Source organism: Athene cunicularia, assembly GCF_003259725.1.
Source record: "Athene cunicularia isolate RWA chromosome 10 unlocalized genomic scaffold, athCun1 chr10_part1, whole genome shotgun sequence".
NCBI lineage: Eukaryota > Metazoa > Chordata > Aves > Strigiformes > Strigidae > Athene > Athene cunicularia.
In genome coordinates this window covers 3,993,129-4,015,641 of record NW_020799112.1, presented here as the reverse complement: position 1 = coordinate 4,015,641, position 22,513 = coordinate 3,993,129, and the positions used below count along the sequence as shown (strand labels likewise).

Below are 22,513 nucleotides of genomic sequence, written 5' to 3'. Positions count from 1 at the left end.
TGTTACCTTTCAGAAATATTTTGGACAGCTGTACAAAAGCCCTGTCACAGATTCAACACAGGCTGTTCTCAACTGTGGTAACAGCTCAAGAGTATTAACAATAGCAGCTGCAACCTGTCAGTTATAATTAGGTACCACATCAAATCTGTCAATCATTAATAATGGAATTTATCCTAGCAATGAAGACAACCTATTATTTGCATTGTCACTATCATCTAAGAGATTTATCACTGAATAAGAACATGGAAACAGTATTACTGGGTGGTTTTGGAGTCCATTTTCAGAAGCATGTTTTAGAGGAGCACAAGTTCATCTTACTTATTTGTGGTGCAGTTTAGGAGAGGATGTGGGAAGGATGTGGGGATGAGAGAAACTAGACAATCCAGAATAACAGGATAACTTCTTGCTCTTCTTTTCAGTTTATTTTTAATACTGGTTCTGAAGGGTAATGCTCTGGGGCAGAATTTGACTCGAGAGAGTGACAGAAGTGCAGCCTGCCTGTTTTGAATGCCTCAGTGCGTAACAGTGGTATTGCTACAGAGCATTAGAATAAAGAGAAGCCTGAAACAACTGTTTGTATAGGTAAGGTTTTATACAAATCTTCCTCTGATATTCCAGAAACACCACATAGCTGAGTAACTGTCATGAAATGCTGAAAATATGTAAACAAAATACAGGTACAGGTCACCTGACTCCAGTCAGGCTCTCTGAGGCCAGAGTAGGGAGAAGTTGGGAAGCTGGTTCTGTCTGTCATTTGAGAAGACCAAACCATTTATTTCCCAAAGACCCAACCTAGGTTCCCTTTCTGCATGTTCAATCTATTTCTCTATGTTCTGTCTGTATTAATCTTGTTTTCATTCATTAAAAAATTCTAAAAAGGATTATTATTATTATTATTATTATTATTATTATTATTATTATTATTATTATTATTTGGTAGTTGTTAAAACTTGAAATTCTCATAAAATATATATTATGTTAGAATACGTTGACAGATAAAATTTACACTGAAATATGTTTTCAAAGAGGTCTTTGAAAAGTAAATGAACCTGGAAAAGTCAGTGCTCTGTCACTCCGCCAGTTAAGAGGTGACAATTCCCTAGATGAGGCAGGACAATTTGCTTTGGAACAGATTTGCAAGGGATTTTAGGCAACAACCTCCCACCGTTGTCAATGGTAATTAGGTTCCTACATACTTGATGGCAAATAACATTGCGGTCTTTCTGTACTTAATTTCCCAAAGTCTGGAAAATGCAGTCTGGAAAAATGAAATAAAATTACAAGGGGTAAGCATACAGCTGGGCCCTACAAAAATAATTTCTTGTCTCTAGACATCATCAGAATTGCAATTATAGTAATTCAGATTTGTATTCACTAAGTGTTCCTGCACAAGAATACATGACCAGAGAAAAAAAACAAAATAAAACCTAACAATATCTCAACCAGTCTTTAAACTGCCTAGACTCACATGCAGACTACCGCAAAGCAGGATAGCTTAACCCTTCTTTTCACAGAGCACCTGCAAAGGCACTTGGGGATCTGAGCATTTAGCTGGTACTCCTTTTGTTTCCAGCTTGGGAGGTGTTTGCTTGGGGCTGGAGTGTGCAGTGAGAAGCCGCTGGGCTAAGCACTGCCAGCAGGATATAGCCAGGCTCTCGGGAGGGTGCGACCACAGCCTACTGCACAGAGCAAAACACAGCAACACTTTTTCCACACAGTTTTTTTTACTTGAATGGTGCCATAACTATCCATTATTCTTTTTTGATGTTGGTTTTGAGCTACAGCAGGTGTAGGGAGGTAAACACCCCCACCCCCCCCCAAAAAAAAAAAAAAAAGTTTCCTCTTTCCATTTGAGAAGAGCAGAAAACAGCAATCTGAAGTACACCAAGCTACAGCAGCACGAATGTGGCAATGCTGACATTGACACACTTGGTATTGCTGCACCAGATGGAAAAGTTCATTAGACTAGAGTGGACACAAACAAATGGTTTTAAGACAAATGGAGATGACCTTCCATTTCCCTTGATCTGCTCCTCCCTCTCTGTTTTCTTGTTGCTTATTATGTTTTAACAAGGTTACATCGAGCTCTTCCTAGCCTACTTCAGTTCTTGCTCAGATGCGCCCTTCTCTCAAGATTGAAGCTGAGTTAAAGAAACTATGGTTGGTATGCCAGCCAGCTGGTTTTAACCATGTAATTACATTCTGGACAATGTAAGGGAAGTTTCCTTGAAGGAAACTTTGCACACCAGAAGTCTCAAAGCCATACAGTGCAGGAGGACAACAAAACTCAAGCCTGACTGCAATTCAGAATTATATTAGACACTGGGAAGATTAATGACACACTGGAGAACTTTCACATTTTTGAGTGCTCCTGTTTAAACTACTTCCTCATCACACACTGAGGAAAACAGAAACACCTAGGTGCTAAGCTCAGCTCACTCAGAAAGTGGGGCTGCCTCAGGCACATCACTTCATCCATCTACCTTACAGCAATACCTTGAAAACAGCAGTCGTATCCATGGCAGAGAACTAGATGGTTCTGACTCGTGTTTCCATCAAATTACGAACACACAATCCTGATTTAAGATGATCTTCTACAGAAGAGTAGGGTAAACGTTTCAGTCTCACAGCATCCTTTCCCACTACCCAAAACATGCCCTATGTATCTAAAAGCAAGATTTGGGGCACAATAACATACACAAGGCACCATACAATAAAAAACAACAGCCTACTACAGGAAGGAGCTTACCAGAAAAATTTTAAAATGAGCTTTTACAATATAAGAAGGTGTTCGCAGTGTGAATAAAACCAGGAATTCTATATTTGTCCTTTTTTCCTCACATTTAAGATATTCAGCTGTGGGAATGCAAATCTTAAAGGGTTTATTTGCTATTACAAACCCTACCACAAAGACAAACGGCATAATTCACATACGTGCTTGCCTGTGCTTAGGAATCCAAAACAGAGCTTAGAGATCTAATTTTAGGTTTACTAGACTTTGCAAAGTTTGCCAGTCGTTGGCTCTTTTTCTCTAATTGGATGATAAATTATGTTTGGTCCCTTGACACCAAAAAAAAGTCATCCTATCAAGTGTCAGAAATTCTCCAAGCTCTAAGTCAACATGATATCTTTAACCCTAAAAGCAATTTTATTTATGTTTACTGACAGCAATGGGTTCCTTTACAGTCTCTGTCATAAGCCAAGTCAGCTTCACCCTCTGTTAGTGTCACACTGCCCTTTCGCCAGTGAATGAGCTTACAGGATTTTTCTTTGATTTTTGCATAATCTACAGTTAGAGGCATGTAAAACTACTAAAAGTACATTATGAAATCATCAGATGTACTTTCTTAGGTTACTATACCTAAACATAACCACAGATAATAATGTCTACCTAACCTGAATGCAAGACTTCTCTAGATTCAAGACGACGGTTTACTTAGTTTTAGCAAAGGGCCATTTCTTCTCAGTTACAATTGGTTTTATGTCAAGTTTTATTCATCATGCCTTTGTGCCACTAATAAATTCAGATTGGTTGTAACTGGCGATCTCAAGCTTAGAAAGTCTGCATCTTATTATTTTTCCATCTTTTTCGCTCCTATTTCTTTTTCTTGGAAAAACTACACTAATAATTTATCCTTTCATGGTTGCATTTTTTTTAACTTTCAAAGCAAAGCCCTTGAGAATTCTTGCTGAATGCCTTTTTTTAAAAACCTCAAGCCTGAAAAAGCTGTTTTCCTCTCATATTTAAGAGATCGAGAGCAAATGCTGTACTGCACATAATTTTATCAAGCTAAATACAATCCCTTCTCTTTCCTTACACTTCAGAAATGACTTCTGCTAGTTCTAATTGCACTGGCATGCTCTTCCCAGCAGAGAAGAGTCTGTCAGTAACTTCTGCTACAATCCATTTGTATGCTCTCAGCTCATTTATGAAACACAGCTCAACCAAAGGCCATGCAAGGTTCACAAAATACATGCATAAAGCGCTTTCCTGGAAGTCTTTTGTGGTCACAGCAATAAAGAACTGGAAGCCTTCTGTAAATGAACTATAGCAATAATTTGTAGTATGTTTTATTTTTTATAGACTTTTTTTTTTTTTTTTTGGTAGACTAAACCAGAATTTAGTACAGCAGAAATTTAATCTAAGCAGTGAACAAATAGTACATCCAACAGCACCGTATTTACAAAGAAACTAGAGTACTATAGCTGGAACAACAAACCAGAAATCCTAGCATGGCAGGGTCACTGAAGGGGAAGTATCTTCCTGTTTCCATAAAAGGCCATGGGATGAAACTAAAAAACCCCTAAACCTTCATCTGTTAAATAGTCTGCTGACACCCCGGATAAATTCATAAAGAGCTTTAAAAATAAAATTGTCACAAATGTCACCATCCTGTTCAAGGTGTAAATAAAAAGTGAGGTTTGGTTTGATTTTGGTTTTGGTCTTTTTTTCCAAACAAGATGCAAAGTGGCTACCTCTCCTCAAGCAACCAGAGAACCTAAACTGTGGCAGATGCCAGATTATGACAGAGTGATCTAAAACTTTTTTAAATAGAGCACTTAACAGGAGCTTTGCTTGGCTAGTAAAAAGTAGATAAATTCTTCATGTGAGTGAAAGATACAGAAGTAAATCCAATTCACAATACACTATGTCTCTCTTTTGAACCTTGCACACAAGATTACCACAGAAAAATCGCTAATTTACCACAGCCCTGTGATAGAGATTGGAAGCAAATTTTTAATATGAGAAACAACTATCTTGACTTAATTTCATGTTCACTAAGTGCCCTGGCAGTCTCGGGGTGACTTCAAATCAATTAATGTTGTAGAGAAGTACCACGATACCACTACTCTAACAACATGCTCATTTTAAAACCCAACTAGATATACTGTTTTAGGGAAGCAAAAAGCCCCAAACCAAAACCAGCTGCCACTTTTAAATACACTGGCATTTTCACTGACAGCTCATGTTTTACTAACTGACTGTATAGTACTCTAGAATACATTGACTTTACAGGGTAAATTTCAATATTCATGACAGGGAAGTTGCTGAGCACCTTTGGACATATGCCATCTCTGATAACATCACTGGCACCTTTCATCCACCTCTCTCTACAGCCCATGCAAAGGTAACTAACGCATTCTGGACCAAAGATCTCCACATTCCCTGCCAGAGGAGAATCAGCAGTACAGGACTATGGACTCAAACAGAAGGCTCTAGTTAACTGGAATGAGTAGAGAGCAAATAAACCGTTTGAAATTCAAAGCAAGATCTAATCTAATGTTTCTGAACAATGCTATGAATTATTACAGGCTATCAATAAAGTGACATGTTATTTGCATTACAGCCAATTAATGATTTAAACACTATTTTGGGTCATTAGCCCTGAGTCACGAGAAAACGTGCCACCTACTGAATCACCACCAGCATCTCCTGAAGTTGTTAAATGTTTTTGGAAACTTCCCAATCACACAGCAACAAGCAACATGGCCCTTATCAGCTCCTGAGGCTGGAGGAGCAGAGTCTGCAGTGATATAGCACAAGCCCAGCAATTCTGGCAAGTTCCTGATAGCCTGGCAAGCATTCTATGTAATCTGAAGCTCAAGAATAAAATGCACGTGATAAAAAATTTTCCTCACTTATCACACTTGGCTTTTAGATTGAATATCAACTCTCAGAGTGGTAATGAACAGAGTCCAGAGACCTAGGGAAGGTCAAAGCTGACTCATGCTCAGCAGGAATAGCTGATTTGATAAGCTGTTCCTTCTGCTATGTGGAGCAACACCAGCGCATACGTAATACAAATGCTGAAGGTTAGCACACTGTACCTTTGTGTTTAAAGGTCCAAATCCAGCTAGACGTGGACCGAATGTAATATAACTGGGAGCAGATAAATTCTAAGAGGGTATCAGTATTATGGTTAAATGATTTTTCTCCTTCCCCATGTATGAAACAGACGGAAATTACACTGACGTTTTAATCAAGATTTTAGGAAATTATCTGTAAGGACAAAACCACAAAGGGTTGCTGAAACTCCCCTTTCACTGCTCTTTGTGGATTCTTCTGGTCTGCCCAAATAAGAGGTGGAAATTATCCCATCATCTTATTTAATCTTTACTATACTGAAGAAAACAATCTCCTCCAGCAGCAAGACAGCACTGAAGCGACATTATTTGTTCCCTCCACTCTTCCTACATAGGAAACAGAGAGATCAATGGAAATTCTCTCTTTGTGAGGTTTACAGAACCACAAAACTCAGATATGAGGTTAATTACTCTCTCACAGAACCAGCAGATTCTGTAGCAAGTAAAGACTGCAAGTCCTGACTTCAGGATACACAATCACCCACTTACATGGTGCAACTGAATCTGCATTATGGGCTGCCCAAAACAGGTCAGTGACTCCAACCCAAACATGCTGGCAATAGATAGAACAAGTCTAGCTGCTGGAATATTTTGAGTCTCCTCACCAAAGCATCACTGCACATCATGCTCAGCTATTACAACAGATTTGCAGTCCAGTTCAAAACTGCTGATGCAGAGTTTTTAACAACGATTAATAGATGTCACCTTGCTTGATAGAAAGACAAGCATCTGCAAGCCCTACTCTACATAAAATGCTAGTAATTTGTCCAGTGCTTTATCATTGTTAGTCCAGTGGTGAGCTGTATTATGTGTATTTTAGTTGTATTTTTGCTCCTAAGTAACATTTTTCATCTCAAAAGCATGGAATGAATACCATACAGAGTCTATTTTCTCAGCTGTTCAAATTTCCATCTGCTTTCTACTGCAATTCAAAGTGGAAAAAAGAGTTTTATTTTTATAGAAATAGCAAAGCAAACACTGGGATTAGGCTTAATATTCAGTAATATTAAAGACATGACTACATGTGAGCTTTCTGAGCACTACCCACTGGGGTCACTCAGCTCTAATTATACATTCAAAGCCCGATACAGACAGGAAATACACTGAGATCACTTCCATCATCAAGATGGATGCTGGTAATAAGGAATTCACTTGAAAAAAATGCATAACTTTCTTACTAAGTAAGGCTAAAACCAGTTCTAAATAACCAAGGCCAGTTCTTTTCAGTTACTGGAGGTACAGCAGCTTTGTTGTTAGAAAAAAAATTAAACCACAAAACCTCCCACTTTCTGTAACAAATCAAAGATTTTTGGAAGCAGTTGAAAGAACACTGAAAACTAGCAGGGAAATCTGTTTTTAAAGGAAAAAAAAGCTAAGATCACACACTCTGATAGAAGGAATAAAAAAAAAATTCCAAAAATAGTGACTTTATCATACAGCAAATTACAATCACAGTGATGATAAGTACCGGATGCCAAAACGGTTTCAACAAAAGATTCAATACACATCAAACATGTGACATAGAAGATTTTTGTTACGAAAAATAGTAATAGAGGTGCTAGTTAGAGTTCAGTAATTAAAAGCAAAGACTTGCTTTGTGTGTTTGGTAGGAAAAAATAATCCAAGGCTGTTCTTCCAAATTTAAAGAAGTAATTGAAATTATAAATTAATCTAAGAACAGTTAAGGTTCATGTCTGAGAAAGCCCAACACTGAACAATTTCTATAGATAGAAAAAACATTCCTGGTATGAAGACACTGTGCTATGTGTGTTAAGGGTAAATTTCCTAGCCCCAGTCGCACTCCTCTGTTTACCAGGGAGTAGCTGGATGACATGGCTTTTTATCATAGATTTCCAAGTTCCTCCCCTACAAAGATTATCTCAGTTATCTTTGCTTTTTGTTTTTATTACGTAAATAATACTTAATAGTTACACTGTCAGAACAGTGATTACGTGCCAGGCCCCAAGGTCCCATTACCACTGGTAAAATGTTGTGTTTGCTCTTCTTCTAAGCTTCACCCAGAAAAAAAAGTTTCACCTGTCTCAGTGAGCAGAGCTGATCCTCCACACACAAGGTAGTGAGGAGGCAGGAACTTGTAGCTGGAGAAGGAGGACTAAGGAGGCATGAAAGGCCATTGATGAAAGATCTAGCTTGGCTTTAATCATGAAACCACAACTTAAAAAACCCCAAACAACCAAACAAGAAACATGAGGAAACAACTAGGTAGTGAAATTTAAACATATACAGCAGAAAATTCCTCAAAGTGAAATACAGACCATCCTAACATGCAGCAATATGTCACAGCCTTGATGTAAAATTCATTTCCACCGTCTAAGCCAGATCCATTCATATTTAGCTCACCTTTGGCATTAACAAAGCATTAACTTGGGATTCTAGGAACTATTTAGGTGTAGGACCCCACAGAAAACAGCCATCTCACTGCTTTAGTTTCCACAACTTAAGCAAGCCCTGCTTGTTTTTCTTGTCAGAAGAAAAGCTCTTACCATTTTAAAGACATGCCCAGCTGCCTTCCTCAGAGGCCTCCAGGCTGCATCAGCAACAAACTGTCGTGTCTTTCTCAACAGAGAGGATTTCAAACTAGCAAGTGAACAAAATGCTTTTCCCATTTCTAGTGCATACTGAAAGACTTAGTTTTGATTTAGCTATGATCAGTTCATCAGACTATGCATCTTGTATCCATACAAGATCTCCTACCTCAACAGAGAACACAGCAAATCCAGACAGAAGCTGGAGAAAGTTGAGGCTTGAGATGAGCACAGCTCCCAGTCACTGACAGGCGAGAAACTGGAATGGCAGGTGTTAAGGCTGGCACAGTGTGGAGGAAGGCAGAGCCCCTTCCCTACAGTGAAAGGACAAGAATGAGGGGAAGGGGGAGACTTCCTTACCCAGACACATCACTCCAACGTTTGCTTCTGTTAAGCATGATCTAAGCCCCTGTACGTTGCAGAGAGCTGAGCTGCGGTGAGCAGGACGCTGTCTCAGGACACTGCACCACCCTGCAGGAACACGCTTGCTCAACAGGCACTGTCATGAAACACTTCCAGACAAGCTCCGTGACACTTCCTACCCTCAGCCCAGACTCGACATGTAACAGTGACACTGCTCAGAAGGCACAAATGTCAACAGCTCTCTACAGCATGGCTGGCAACACATTTAAGCAATAGATTAATGACTCTATGGTACACCTTTTATAAATTACACTGCACATCTCTGAAATTCTGGCACTCCCTGTGCACCTACCACCACTGTCAGTGTTTGCTGGTACAACTGGAAAAGGCTCCCACAGGTTTGTACAAGAACTCCTTTTGCCCAGCTAGACAGAACTACCCATCCAAATCACAAGAAGTCTTGAAACATTTTGTTAAAAGGCTCTCCAGTGAGTTTTACCACTGCCACTTTCCTACAGAACTATACCCCTAGCTCAGTAGGCCAGTTCCTTCTCTTGGCCTGCTTTGGCCTCAATTTAAGAGTTTCCACTCCTGGTTGTCTCTTGCTGCCACCTCCCTCGACACAAGAATCAGTGGCTATTTGACCTGTTGCATATTCCCAAGAAGTCCTTAGCCTTCACTTTCTCACATTTTTCAAGAAGCATTTCCATTGCTTTGGCATGCCATTAGAGTGATCTGCTACAACATTCCTGCAAATGGCTTACATCAGGATCCTCCTCAAAACAGGCAAACCTGTTAATAGGTTTCTTACCAAGTTTATTAAAAACAATGGTAAAAGGATGCAGTTTGCCATTACTTAAATACAAACGACATTCAGCAACATAAACTCATATTTGAGAAGATTTTTAAAAAAATATATGGAAAATCATTTTTTTGAGGTATTCATTTTTGATGAGCAGCTCAGACACAGAAAGAAACTGAATCTGCCAGAAAGCCTGATGCCTTCAAAGCATGAGAGCATTAAATGCCTGGGAGGACTCTATAAAGTACTCCCAAATTACACCATCTACTGCCCTTGGGAGAAGGGGAAAGAGAAGAGAATCTTCTAATACCTCTGCAGGGACTAAAAACTTTATACCACATTGCTTTCTAGCTCTTCTAGACTTCAGACTAACTAGTATAACAGAGGATTTTTAAAATAAATATCCCTATAATGTATTCATCTTCAGATAAGTCTTTAAACTCTCCCCGTGTCATAAATTTTGAAAATGAAAAAAAAAGAGTCAATATTTTAGTAATAAACTGTATTATAGAGCTCAAAAAGGTTCTTATTTTAAAATGTCGACATTTGCTAAATTCACTGTAGAGGCTCCTCCTCTTTTTAGGCTCCCTTTCAGCTCTTGCTAGAGAACTTCAGTCCCCACAGACTTCACACTTAGAAACCAACTGATACTATCTTGCAGGAAGTAACTTTAAATATACATATATGATAATAAAGTATTGCACACATTCAGCATAGGCCACGCTAAGCTTCCCAAGTATAGCTGCTAGAATGAACAAGCCCATCAGCAACTTCTTTCCTCTAATGTCACATGCCTGACTTCTTGTTCCCTGTATGTACCCTTCGGAGACGTTGAGCAACAGAGGTATAAACATAAGATTAATATTTGAAAGACTGAGGGAATGTTGGAGCTAGGCAGCTAGTTAGAACACACAGCTGCAGCTATGGAAAACCTGCTCCCCCTTTCTGTAAAGAGTTTTCTCTCACACCGCTGCCTTGGCACAGGAGATAACTGCATTTCCAGCACCCTTTGCATTGCTTGTAGCTCAGCAGTGATCTGAGCATGATCTGCTTGAGTTCACAAATACACCATTTGCTGGGTTTTATACAGCTGGATCTGAAGAGCCTCTGCTGCAGCTACCTCAGTGCTGCACAATGACAGGAAGGGTCTAATTGCATCCCCAGACCAGCTGTATCTAAACCTTACAGAGGAGCATCTGAAGTGTATAAAAGGGGCCTCCTTTCCTAAGTGCTGCGCAAAGACTTTCAGATAAACAGGTGCTGGCTGTGTTGGTGAGATCCTGTATTTTAACTTCTGACCGAATCCAAGCTGGAACAAGCATTAGCCCTGTATCACCAACTACTTTTGTTCTCAAGAGGTCACAAACTCAGGAGGGCACGAACAGGACAGACTTCACAGATGTTGTTTGAAAAGCTTTGTTTTGTAAGTGACTTCTGTTGTCAGAATGATAATAAATTAATCCTTTTACCTGCCTGTACTGTCAGCAACTAACAGCTTGTTGCAAACTTAACAAACTAATAAAAGGCATCTACAGGTTCCAAGGGCATTAGCCAAAAAGATTCTTGCATTTCAGTCACCACAACCTGCTTAGTGTGTTATTTTTCTTCTAAAAAAGCGAGATATCACTTGTCACTGGCCTTAATCAGTAGTTACTGCTCAGAGATATAGAGGCATGACAACCCAGTGACACTGCACATATAACACACAGTTGAAAGCAGATCTGCAGAGCTCCTCACAAAATCTAAAAGTGAAAATACACCGACAAAGACAGCGTTACGTTATATTCATGGGCAAGAATAAAGTACACAACTTGAACACATTCAAAGTTAAGGGATGTAATTCCAACCTTGCTGTCCTCATCTCATTTGTCACAATTTGCCTATTTCCTTCAGGTCTTTCAGGGAACTTTTTTTTGCCTAAGGACCTCAGTACTAAGTAGACTTGGATTCTACATCTACGAGAAGTATTACATGTAAAATGCTGGGAACTACAACATGATTTTGTAGTAGAGTTTAATACCCCCTTGTCATGTGAGGATGGCACCTGCTTATGTATACACCTAGTCCTTCTTCTGGCTTATCTAGAAAATTTCTTGCAGAGAACACACCCATTAAAAAAGCCAACAATTTCAGATTCCATGTGTGAATGTAGTCTCCTCCGAACCCAGCCCATCGCCCGACGTGTAGCAAGTACCAGCTCCACAGCATAACCCTGGGAGCAGCCGCGTTTCTGTGACATGCAGCCGGGAGAGGAGGAGGGCTGCTGTCAGGTCTCTCAGGTAGATTCAGACAGCGAAGATCAGCCTTTACCAGGTTATTTCAGCTACACTTCTCCATTCAAAAGGCCTAATAACTATCAGCTTGAAGGAAAGAGTAAGGTTCATCATCTCAAAAGACACTGTATTTCCAAATCCAATCCAGGAACCAAAGTAAAAATACACTACTCAGTTTCTGGTTTCTCATTTTAGCTGTTTGACTGTTAAAGATATACTATGGCCACCTAGGCTGAAAAAAAGACACACCTTTTACTCCCTCTATACACACACCGAATTTCTTTACTGCTCACTGTTGTCAAATTTTCACTATCAGGCTGATGTTGTCAGGACCAGTCAATACTCAAAAGTAAGCAGTTACAGATAATTTAATAGTTGAGGCCTTCCTGAGAGGGAAAGTAATGAAAAAGAACAAAAAACCCAACCCCACCCCACCCCCAAACCACCTCCCCTTAAAAGAAATGGTCTCAACAACTCTGAAGATGAAATAGCTGGGAGTGAAAAGAATAAGATTTGGCAGAGAAACAGCTTCAACTGAAGTGTTTTAATGTAACTAAATTATTGGCCCTTGAGAAAGGGTAATTGCACATACACAGTCATTTATCAGAACCGACTGCCAGACGTTGGGAAAGAAGCCAACACGTGTATAGCCCTAATTCAGCTATTTGCATATCAAAAAGAAAATCACTGGAGGGTTGGACACTGAATGGAAACTAGCCATCCTCACCCAGAGCACTGTATGTTGCTAAGTGACTGGGGGAGCCCTGTGTCATCCAGCTCACAAACCCAGCAGAGTGTCAAGCAGGTGCTAATGGTTAAGCATTACCCATTAACTTCACCTATAATTAATATTTGCAGATAAACCTTTATAGATTAAAAGCTATATACAGGTATTAACAGGTGCAGCTGAAATTATGACAGGTAAATCTTTTCAGGAATACATACACAGTGTTTTGCAGGCAGATATGCATGTGTTCTGTCAGTGCTCAGAACCAGCTGAAAACAACAGTGCCATGCAGCACTCTTCAAAACAAGGGAAATCAAAGCGCTGCGTCTGTGACGGCGGCACCACGCGTTACTGTTTCCCATCTGGATCAGAGAACGGGCCAGTGAATTCTGTCTAAAGCACAAGCACGGATGACACCTATCTACAAAAGACAATATAAATGTACCTTCTGTTGCCCTAGTTGCAAGAAAAGAAAAAATAGTTATCACACTTAATCTGAAAAAAAAAAAATTAATTTAAAATCCTATCCTAAGTTCAGTTTTGTAAACGGATGTGTTTTTACTGTTGTACATTGCAATTGATTTAGGCTATCATGCAGGATTGTTCTAAGACGTGGCAAATATCTGCACATGTCAACTTTTGGAATAGTGTGGTGTCATCAGTACAAACTTACCTTCCTAGCTCTTCCCCAATTTCATAAATGTCCTCCACCTTCTGTTGCTTAAACACAGCCATGCTTGGACCTTTCATTGATGCACAAAGATGATGCAACTAGAATATTAAGAAAGAATGAAATTCATTATTATCTTCCAACAGGCAAAGAATCAGTAAGACATATTTCTGGTATAGTCACTTTAGACCCACTGCAGCTCATTCGTGGCCAAAGTTACCACTGATCAATCAAAAGAATTAATTTAGCCGTCTCAGCCAAATATCGAGGGTCCCAATCTCGAAAGAGGTGAGCACCTATAAGTGAAGAGGGTTCTTTGTCCCTCACTGAAGTACCTGAGAGCATACTTAACCAGAAGCACAAAACACACCTTGAAACATAAATGGGACAGAAGTAATTAATAATTTGACAAAGTTATGGACAATAAAGCTTCCACACTACGCTAAATAGAGCTAGCACGAGAATCAGCCTCACAGGCTGCTTCATTAAAGTGTCAGCAGGCAGGCCACGAACAAAGCAAACCACAAGGCAGAGCTTCATTTTTCTCATGTCAAGAAGTCTTTCTGAAGCACGTAGGCAGGACAGCAAATGGAAATCTGAACTACTGTTGAACAAAGACATTGTGATTCTATCTATAGAGTTTTTGGCACAACATCTTTCATCACACACTAGACATTTCAAATGAGAGAAGCATGAGCAGCGTTTGTTGCATGCATTAATCTGTGTAACCGTGAAATTTGTTTCCTGAACACAATCTTTTAACTTGCTAAGCTCTGTGAGGTCTGGAAAGACAAGCCTCACATTGGTGCATTCGAGCACCCGGGAGTGCGTTATGCTGTGCTGCTCTTGGAAGAGCAGAGATCACATTATTCCTTGGGATACACCCACACAGCAACATATCTTAACAGAAGGGATTTTAACACAATAACCAGGTAACCAGTTTACAACATGCTTGGTGTTTCCTGTGTAGATGAACGCGAGCATTATCCCCAATGGCCCAAACAACGTCCACTATTTAGATGAGAATGTGTAAAATAGCTGTAAGGCCTCTAATGTCACAATAAAATTTAACTGCATTGAGCCATACAGTTACTCTCACAGGTGTCTAGGCTTCAGCAGCGTATCTGTACTTCTCAATGTAACGGACATTGCCGCATGAATCCCAGGTGCTGCTTGCTTCAGATGCACTGGGGGCTTTCACATTTTGCACTTCTATACAGCTCCTGCATGTTTTTAAATAGCGGTCTTTGGCATCCGACCGTGGCACACTGCAAAGCGTATTTCACAAGCAAACAAAGCTCTATTTTGATCCTTTAGAAATAAGCTCAATTCAATGTTGCAAGAAGATCCAGCTATTTTAATAGATCAGCAGATGACTTATAAAACAGTACAAAGTACCAAAGAGCAGTATTAGGGTTCCTGCCAAGTTGCAAGACACATATTTTTAAAGATTTTTCTATAGCAAAAGCACATACCATAAGCAGCAAATACATTGTAAAAATCTAACAACCTGTCAAAACATACACAGCTTTTGTCATGCACTCACCTCAAAAAAAAAACAACAAACAAACAAAAAAAAAAAACCTGGCTGCTTTGTTTTCCCTCTCCTTTTTCATAAATCATTGGTTTCTAACACATGGGAGGCATGTTGAGTATCAATTCAATTCCTTTCCAAATATGTTCCTCCTATTGCTTCAAAGGAACAGGAAATAGTATCTTAGTGCTTCTACATATATTTTTTTTGGCTGATTTTAGAAAAACCTATGCATTAGGACAAAAATTATTTGACTGCTTTATTTCAAGCAGAGGGCTACTTCATCAACGCTTACATTGGTATTACTTGGGAATAACATTCACTCTTTCAAAAGACTAGCAATAAGTAAAGGGGTGCCAACAAAATCAGATATCCTCTCTTAGGCACTCAGCACCAGTTACACACACAAGCTGAGGAGTGGTACCTGCCTCCATCCCCTAGTAACACAATTTTGCGTAATTCCGTGATGGCTCTCACCATATGTTTAACATCTCTGTGTAGTGCATCCTTTTGGTTTGCCATTTCCAAAGTCCAGGAGGACTTGTGACCATTTCTCTTCACTCCTTTCCCTTTAACAACACACTTATTAGGTGGGGAGTTTCTAACAGCCCACACCCAGCCTACAGCCTGCTCTCTATACTCTTTCCTCCAATACGGAGAAGACACAGAGCACATACATTGCTCTGGCAAGCCCCACTCCCTCTCCCCAAGGGACCCACCGTTTCGCTCCTATTGATGATGGGAAATATTTCAGCTGTACGTCAAACCTGCCCCCTCTCCTTTTTGAAGGGTGTATATCCGCACAGCTCATGGGATAGGTACAAACTGTGATGTGCCATGACTCACGTGCATCTGTGACATGACCCAAACACATCCATTTCTGTCACAGTTCAGAAATTACCATTTCCACCGCATGACAGACACTTGCAGGTACCTCATGGAGGAGAGGGAGGTGCAAGGTATCCCCAGCAATAGCTTTCATGCCCTTAATAGCAGCCTTGCTGGAGGTCTACACTGCAGATGCAATGGCTCTCATAAAGGTTCTGTGAAGCCTACTGCACTTTCACAAACCAATCTGTTCAAACCCCAGTTTCAAAACTCTGCAATGGAGACAAATTTGCCTCCCACACCTTCCTGTGTAACTGTGCTTTAGACATGATCTCTCTTATCAAGCTACCCAAGACAAATGATCAAAACCACACAGGTTGTGACTCCGAAAACCAGAATAACCATAGCACTATTAAAGTATACTTAGCAATCAACACTTGCATGGGGGAGCCTCAGCTAGGTGCACTATAATGTGCATTGGGTTTTTCCACTTCCACTTTCCATCCCCATACTTTCTGACATTTTTCTGGCTGATCCTTACTTTGTCTACATTTTCAGAATTTTTCAAGATGAAGCCAGGTGAACTGTTCTGCTACTTGGCTCATTAATTCCCTTCCCAAAGCCACATTCATGCCTGGGACAAAAATGTGTCTTTTTCCCTCTCAATAAAAAGAAACAAATTCTGCTTTGTAAGCCAATTATTGTATACCTCAAACAACCTCTCATAATCTCAGAAAAACCACATTGACCAATATTGCTCAGGGCTTGAAAATACAGTCAATAAATGCTTCAGTAGTGCTTACAAGAATGAGGTCATTTCTGAGCTATTGGCTCTATACTAAGTTTATATGATGTTGCTTGCAACTGGTCAGACCAGGATTTTCTGAAGTGTTGGTGCAAAACCTAGTTCAGCACCCACAGACTTCAGAAAACGCAAAGGACAAAGCCAAGCCCTGCTGAAAACCCCAAACCTTCTGCTCATCCTGAATAGCAAGACTCAAGACGCAAGATACAAAAGTCAAGTACAAGAAAATGTCCACATAGTAAGAGATACTGCTGAGACTTGCCTAAAGACTAAATCCCTCAAACTGACGCTTCCTTCATCAGAATACAAGGTACGTGGCTTTAAGTAACATGAATGCAAACACACCTAAAAGAAACCCATTGTTCTAAGAGAGAGTTTTTCATTCAGAAGAGCAAGTTAAAAGATCACTTTGAGAATCAGGAATCCATCCGAGATGCCTTGGAACACAGCCAGTTTATATCTGACTGACAAGTTTACTCATTTCCCAGCACCCCCCAGAGAACACACCTACTTGTGCAGACGCATAGAATCCATGCACTATTATCTCAAAAATAACCAGGAAGTTGTCACCCGTTTTACTGATGTTTTAACTTATGCAAAGGACAAACCAGCAAGCTGACTCCCACACCAAGGAACCGTTCAAGCATCCAAATCAGCCCAGAGCCTTGTTTTTGAAGACAGAACACAAAACTGCTCCAAAGTGTCCAGGCCCTCCAGTCATACTTCTGGCGTGCTGGTGTTTCCCATGTCTATCGCTTCACGTTATCTTATACTGCCTTCCACTCTCATTACTTCTGCAGATATCTCTCCTGACTTTTGCCCAACTTTCACAGTTAGTAGATGCCCAAAACAGATCATATACTTGATGATTCAAGACAATTACCATTAGCAGATACACAGCATAAGGGTGATAACAAAAGATAACCTTCACGCACTTAAAATTCAGCTGAAATAAAAATTCCATTCACAAGCATAAACATAACCCTCCACAGGTATTATATGCTGATCTTAGGAAACTAAGGTGATTTCACATTCTAAGATTTAAACAGCAATGTTTTTGTTGGCTCCATTTGCAAGTACAAAGCACAAGTATATCAAAGGGGGAATGAGAGCATTAATTTTTTCCTCTAGTCAGATAGTGATTTCCTAATGCTGGTCAGTGAAAGCAGACTGAATTAGAGATCTTTGACTCATTCAGACAAAGAAGTTGTACATTCATGATGTGATGAACTAGCAACACTCAACTTTGTTCTCCAATACACTATACTAACACTCCTGGGGCATGTGCCCAAACAATATTGCAATAGAATGAGTCAGGACCATTCCAATCACTTAGGGTCTCCACCAAAATTCATTAAAACCAGGAGGATGGGGAATCTCCTGCAATGAGTTTTGGATCAGACCAGAGGTTTAGGAGCTCCAATGCAAGCTCTGCGGAGGAGATAACCTTCTGTGTTCTTACACAGAACACCCCACGTCTTGTCCTCAACCACCATGTTGGAGCCATCTCTTCTATACCAGGCTATTTGCTCTAGGATTCCTAGCAGTGAGTAGTTTACTATGAAGGCCAGCTTCTACTCCGCATTCATATTGCTCACCATGTTTTCATAACGATACTTCATAGTATAGTACAAGTATATGGCACTTCACCTTTTACTCCGGTATCCAACACCTCTTTACACATCCCAACTATCACAAGGTGGCAAAGTATTGTTTATCCTATGCAAATTATTTTCCTACAGACATGTAACGAAGCTGCAGCAAAACTAGAAATACAATACAAACCTCTGAGATTCCAGTTTCAGGCACTAGAAACACATCCTGCCTCATCTCTTCACATTCCTAAACTGCTGTACCATAAAACGAGATCTTACTTAGCCTAAGAAATCAGTTTCCCTTTGTAACCTAAGGCATAAATTTAAATGTATGTATTTTATATCAGTACAAACGCTGGATGTTGATATTCTTATTCCAGTACAGAAATGCCTCTTAGTGCTGCCTGTGCTGTGTGTAAAGGAAATTGATCTAAAAGAATCCACTATTCTAAAGAGGGTGACAGAATCCACCTTAAGAGGAACAGAAGAAATTCTATTCCTCTCTTTTAAAAAGCATAGGTACATTATTAGCCTGTCATTACCAAATTATTTGACAATCAATGACTGATCTACACATGTCAAATCCAGGATAAATGTCCACACACCACTGAACAAGAGCAGGATTATAGAAAATAGAAGTGGTAACAAAACCCTTGGATCATTTGGCTTGTTACCAGCCTCACTTTTTTTTTTTTTCCTTCTACCCTAAAGAAACCAATTTCAAGTGACTGTGGTAACAGCTCCGTTTTACTTTCTCAAGTACACTTGACATGAGTTGAAACGCTAAATCCTTTGCCAAACTCAGAAGCATCCCCTGTGGTATGTTTTTATATTACAAAACAATAGTTATACTAATACAAAATGCAAAATACATTAGAACAGATCAAAGTAACAGCTTCCCTTATGAGTTGTTTTTTAGTACTGAAAAATTATCAACTTAGAATCAAAACTGGACTGTTTTAAATTAGTAATTTGGAAAAACCAACCAACCAACAAAAAAAAATAAAAATCAAACCTACCCACAAACAAATTCAGGTGATGCTGTCTTCTAGTTTTGGCACCTTACACTAAAACTAAACAGATTTTTATAAGCATTAAAGTGTTTTCCTCTTTCACCCTTCTCATCCCCTTTCTTTCTCCTCTTTTTTGCCCTAGAAGAGACTAAGCAATTCCAACAGCAAACCCCAAGTAATTTTTATCCTCCGCTTTCATAGTCAAAGCACAGTTAAGTTACACTAATTTCAGCAAACCCTTATTTTTACCTAAATATTTTCCTGTCAGACAACAGTAGCCTAAAATTTTTTCTATCCGAAAACGGAGGCAGCTATCACTTACTAGCCGTGTGCCTCTAAAGGACACACCACACACACAACATCCAAGCACTTCAGTCCCATCACAGGATCGCTGCTCCTGCTGCGAACTCCCAAGGGATCCCTTGCTGACCTCCCAGTTTACTCTGCAGCGATTACGTGTGCGGTGACCGACCAACGACAGCATGTCCAAGCCTCCGTACCGAACGCGTTTGCTCTGCAGCTAATTCCGGCTCCGCCGCGGCATCCGCTGCCAGCCCCAAAGCCCTCCCGTGCTGGAGCCAGGAGCCCGGCGCGAACGCCCCGGCCCAGGGCGCCGGGGAAGCCCGCAATGCCCGGCACGCTGGCACGGCATCCCAGCGCCCCGCTCCCGCCCCGGCGGCGCCTTCAAGGATTACTGCTGCAGATAGGGCACATCGCTGCCCCAACGCCAAGTGAGCTCTAGCCTCTGGGATCTACTTTTCTTGCACAAGCAAATAAAGGTCTGAAACTCACAAACGTTTCGGAACAGACGCCTCTAGAGAGGGTCAGAATCGAGCTTTTCCGCCACACATTAAGCAGGGGAGCATACTGATTCTGGTCCTTTCGCAGCTGGTGAGTGACCAGCCAAAGCAGGAGAAAGTGCCACACACTCCCACCCTCTCCTTCACACCTTCATTCTTGACGGTCCCCTAGAAGGACACGGGCCAGGCCAAAGCAGCCCCGGCTGCGCTGCTCACCCCGGGACCCCGGCGCGCTGCTCAGAGGAACAGGCGTCGAGACACCCACCGGGTCCCAAGGGAAGCTCTCTGAAGGAAAAGCCTAGAAGAAACTTACGGATAACACGGTGAAGTCGCACAAAGTTCGCTGAAGCCGTCAGTAAGCTGAGGTGCGAGCCCAGGACCAACGGCCAGAAACAAGGCCGGCCGGAGCAGCGCGCAGGACGGAAGGGTGGGCTTCTGAAACTCCCGCAGCCCCGGACCTGCCCGGGGGTCGGCGACAGCTGCTCGCCCAGGAGGTGATGCGGGAGCTGCCTCCGCCCCCGGCCGACAGCTGCGGGACAGCGGGCACGCAGAGCCCGGGCTGGAAACGCCGTTAAACGCGGGATGAGCGGGGGCAAGCCGCCGCCGAGCACCTCCGACAGAGCTGCCCCGCAGCCACCACACCGACCTGCGGGGCGAGACCCCCCGCCCGGCTCCCGGCCCGTCCGCGACGCTGAGAGCGGCCCTGCGGGCTCCCCGGTGAATTCATTACAGGCACTTCATTTGCATAAGCCTTGTTCTGTATTCTATACAAACCTAAATACAAGCCTATATTGTTCATTGTGTGGTTTGAAACTCAGCATTACCCAGTAAAATTCTCTGTTGTTTCAAGAAACCACTGTGATAGAATGGCACATTTTCAGTCCTCGCTGTGGATCTCAAAATGCATTAATATGCACTACTGCAACAAACATTTGCAATACTGTTTTCTAAGTTGCCCTACACCAAGTGTTGACTACCAACAATGACATCCTTCATCTGTTTACGCTCCTGTCTTAAAGACATTCCCAAAACCTGTAAAACTAGATTTTCTCCCTCTTTATTTGGCAGACAGTAATTGCAATAAATACTGTTTAGTCTGTTTAAATTTATTCTGTGCATGTTAATAGCTGACATTTGTTAATGAGGAATGATGTGGTACTCTTCACACCTTCAAAATCAAATACAAATGTCAGGCTGCCTTCACTTCCAATTCTTTATGCAGTTAAGATAACGCAAAGCTATGACAAATTATCATACATAAATAGGCAGGCTCCTTCCACTGCAATAAGTTGCAAAGATAGATTAATTTTAAAATAAAGTTTTATACTAGGCAAGTGCCCAAAGGCAGTGCTTTTTTATTATCACAGTTAGGAAGAAACTTGGCTTCAGACTTGTTCCAAGTCAAGAGGACTGAACTGTGTCCCTGCTCACCTGCCCTGGCAATGCTGTTCACAGCCCAGGAGTTCCACCCAGCTCTCCTGGTTCCAAAATGAAAGTGACTCCACCTGATATTACACAGGGTGGAGGACAGGAAACAGAAGAGCAATAGCAAAGGTTTCAAAGTGCAGTGGTAAAATTCAGAGCCCTTTCAAAGGGAAAATAAAGATACTTCATTCCTCACCTTTAGTTCTATAATGTGATATGGTCATGTGAACGTCACAGCAATCCTCCTACAAAACTATAAGAGGCACACAAGGAAGGCCACCTGTTTTGTCCCCTTCCTTGCAGCTAGCAGCAAACAAACCAGCATGGTTTTTGAGAGAGGCCCCAACTGCTTTTCAAATCAGGACGAACTCTTCCCTAGCCCATGAATAACCCCAATGTGAGATGAATATCTGCTGACCAGCCCTGCAAGGTCTCCAAGAAAAGCAAGTGTAGTTTGAATCTCATCCCTGATGCCATGTCCATAGAGTTTGCAAGACAAAAGACAGGTTTTGTGTGAGACATTGTTCTTCCATGGTTCTTTAATTGTTCACCCTTAAAAAACACTAACTCACATTTCTTTGTAACATCTTTGGCAATCAGGGCAGAAGCCTTTAAGTGAATACAGGACAAGAGCGAGAAGGAAAATTCAAAGCTCAGTAGTGTTTGAAGCAGGCAGTACAAACACTGCAGCATCTGCTAGTCATGCATTTACCAGTCTCCTTTAGGAAGCAGTAAAGAAGGAAGCCCATACTTTATGTTCCAAAGGGGGAGTCCCAAGCTTAAATATCAGAAAAATACCATCTGCATTTATAAAAACAGTGAAATAGTTTATTTCACAGTTTAATCACCAATCAGTTCATCAAGTGAAACCTGAAGTCTTAAGAGGCAGCTCACTGTGAAAAGGTTAACTGTTATACACACAAAAGGTGTGCCTCATTTGAAACATAGGCAGGATGCAATCACTCAAGGCTAGGAGTATCTTAATTAAGGCCAAAGTCATCTTAATTTACCAGGTATATTTTAGTGTTGAATAGTTTAATTACTTTACTTCTCTTTATAACATCCCAGACTAATTTAGGGTAGAGAATACATAGTTTTCTTATTTGGATTTTTAATATCACATTCAGTATAATCAGGAGTTTTGCATTCTAGTCTACTCCTCTGAAAAGCTACCACTGTAGCTGGGTATAACTGCAGAGAAGTATGGTTTTCACAGCATAGTATCATGATTAAAAATACCACTCTACTAACTTCCTTGTGATTGAAC

At 40.9% G+C, this 22,513-nt stretch overlaps 2 protein-coding genes across 5 annotated transcripts in view; both read right to left on the bottom strand.

Moving 5' to 3' along the window:
* DAPK2 (death associated protein kinase 2) overlaps positions 1-20,496 on the bottom strand; it is a 45,359-nt gene extending 24,863 nt beyond the window's left edge. The window contains exons 1-3 of one of the 4 annotated variants that reach the window (XM_026855891.1): positions 20,135-20,205; positions 14,793-14,938; positions 13,250-13,347 (exon numbers count right to left, since the gene is read on the bottom strand). In XM_026855891.1, coding sequence (XP_026711692.1) covers positions 13,250-13,326 — 77 coding nt within the window. In that variant the 5' untranslated portion in view covers positions 13,327-13,347; positions 14,793-14,938; positions 20,135-20,205. Of the gene's footprint in view, positions 1-13,249; positions 13,348-14,792; positions 14,939-19,343; positions 19,433-20,134; positions 20,210-20,467 lie in introns of those variants that run through there. The other 3 variants (XM_026855893.1, XM_026855892.1, XM_026855895.1) reach the window with 3 other exon arrangements.
* The window catches only part of TBC1D2B (TBC1 domain family member 2B), a 49,067-nt gene continuing 39,830 nt past the window's right edge, over positions 13,277-22,513 (bottom strand). The window contains exon 13 of the mRNA XM_026855890.1: positions 13,277-13,347. The gene's annotated coding sequence lies outside the window, so the exon portion shown is untranslated. The remainder of the gene's footprint in view (positions 13,348-22,513) is intronic.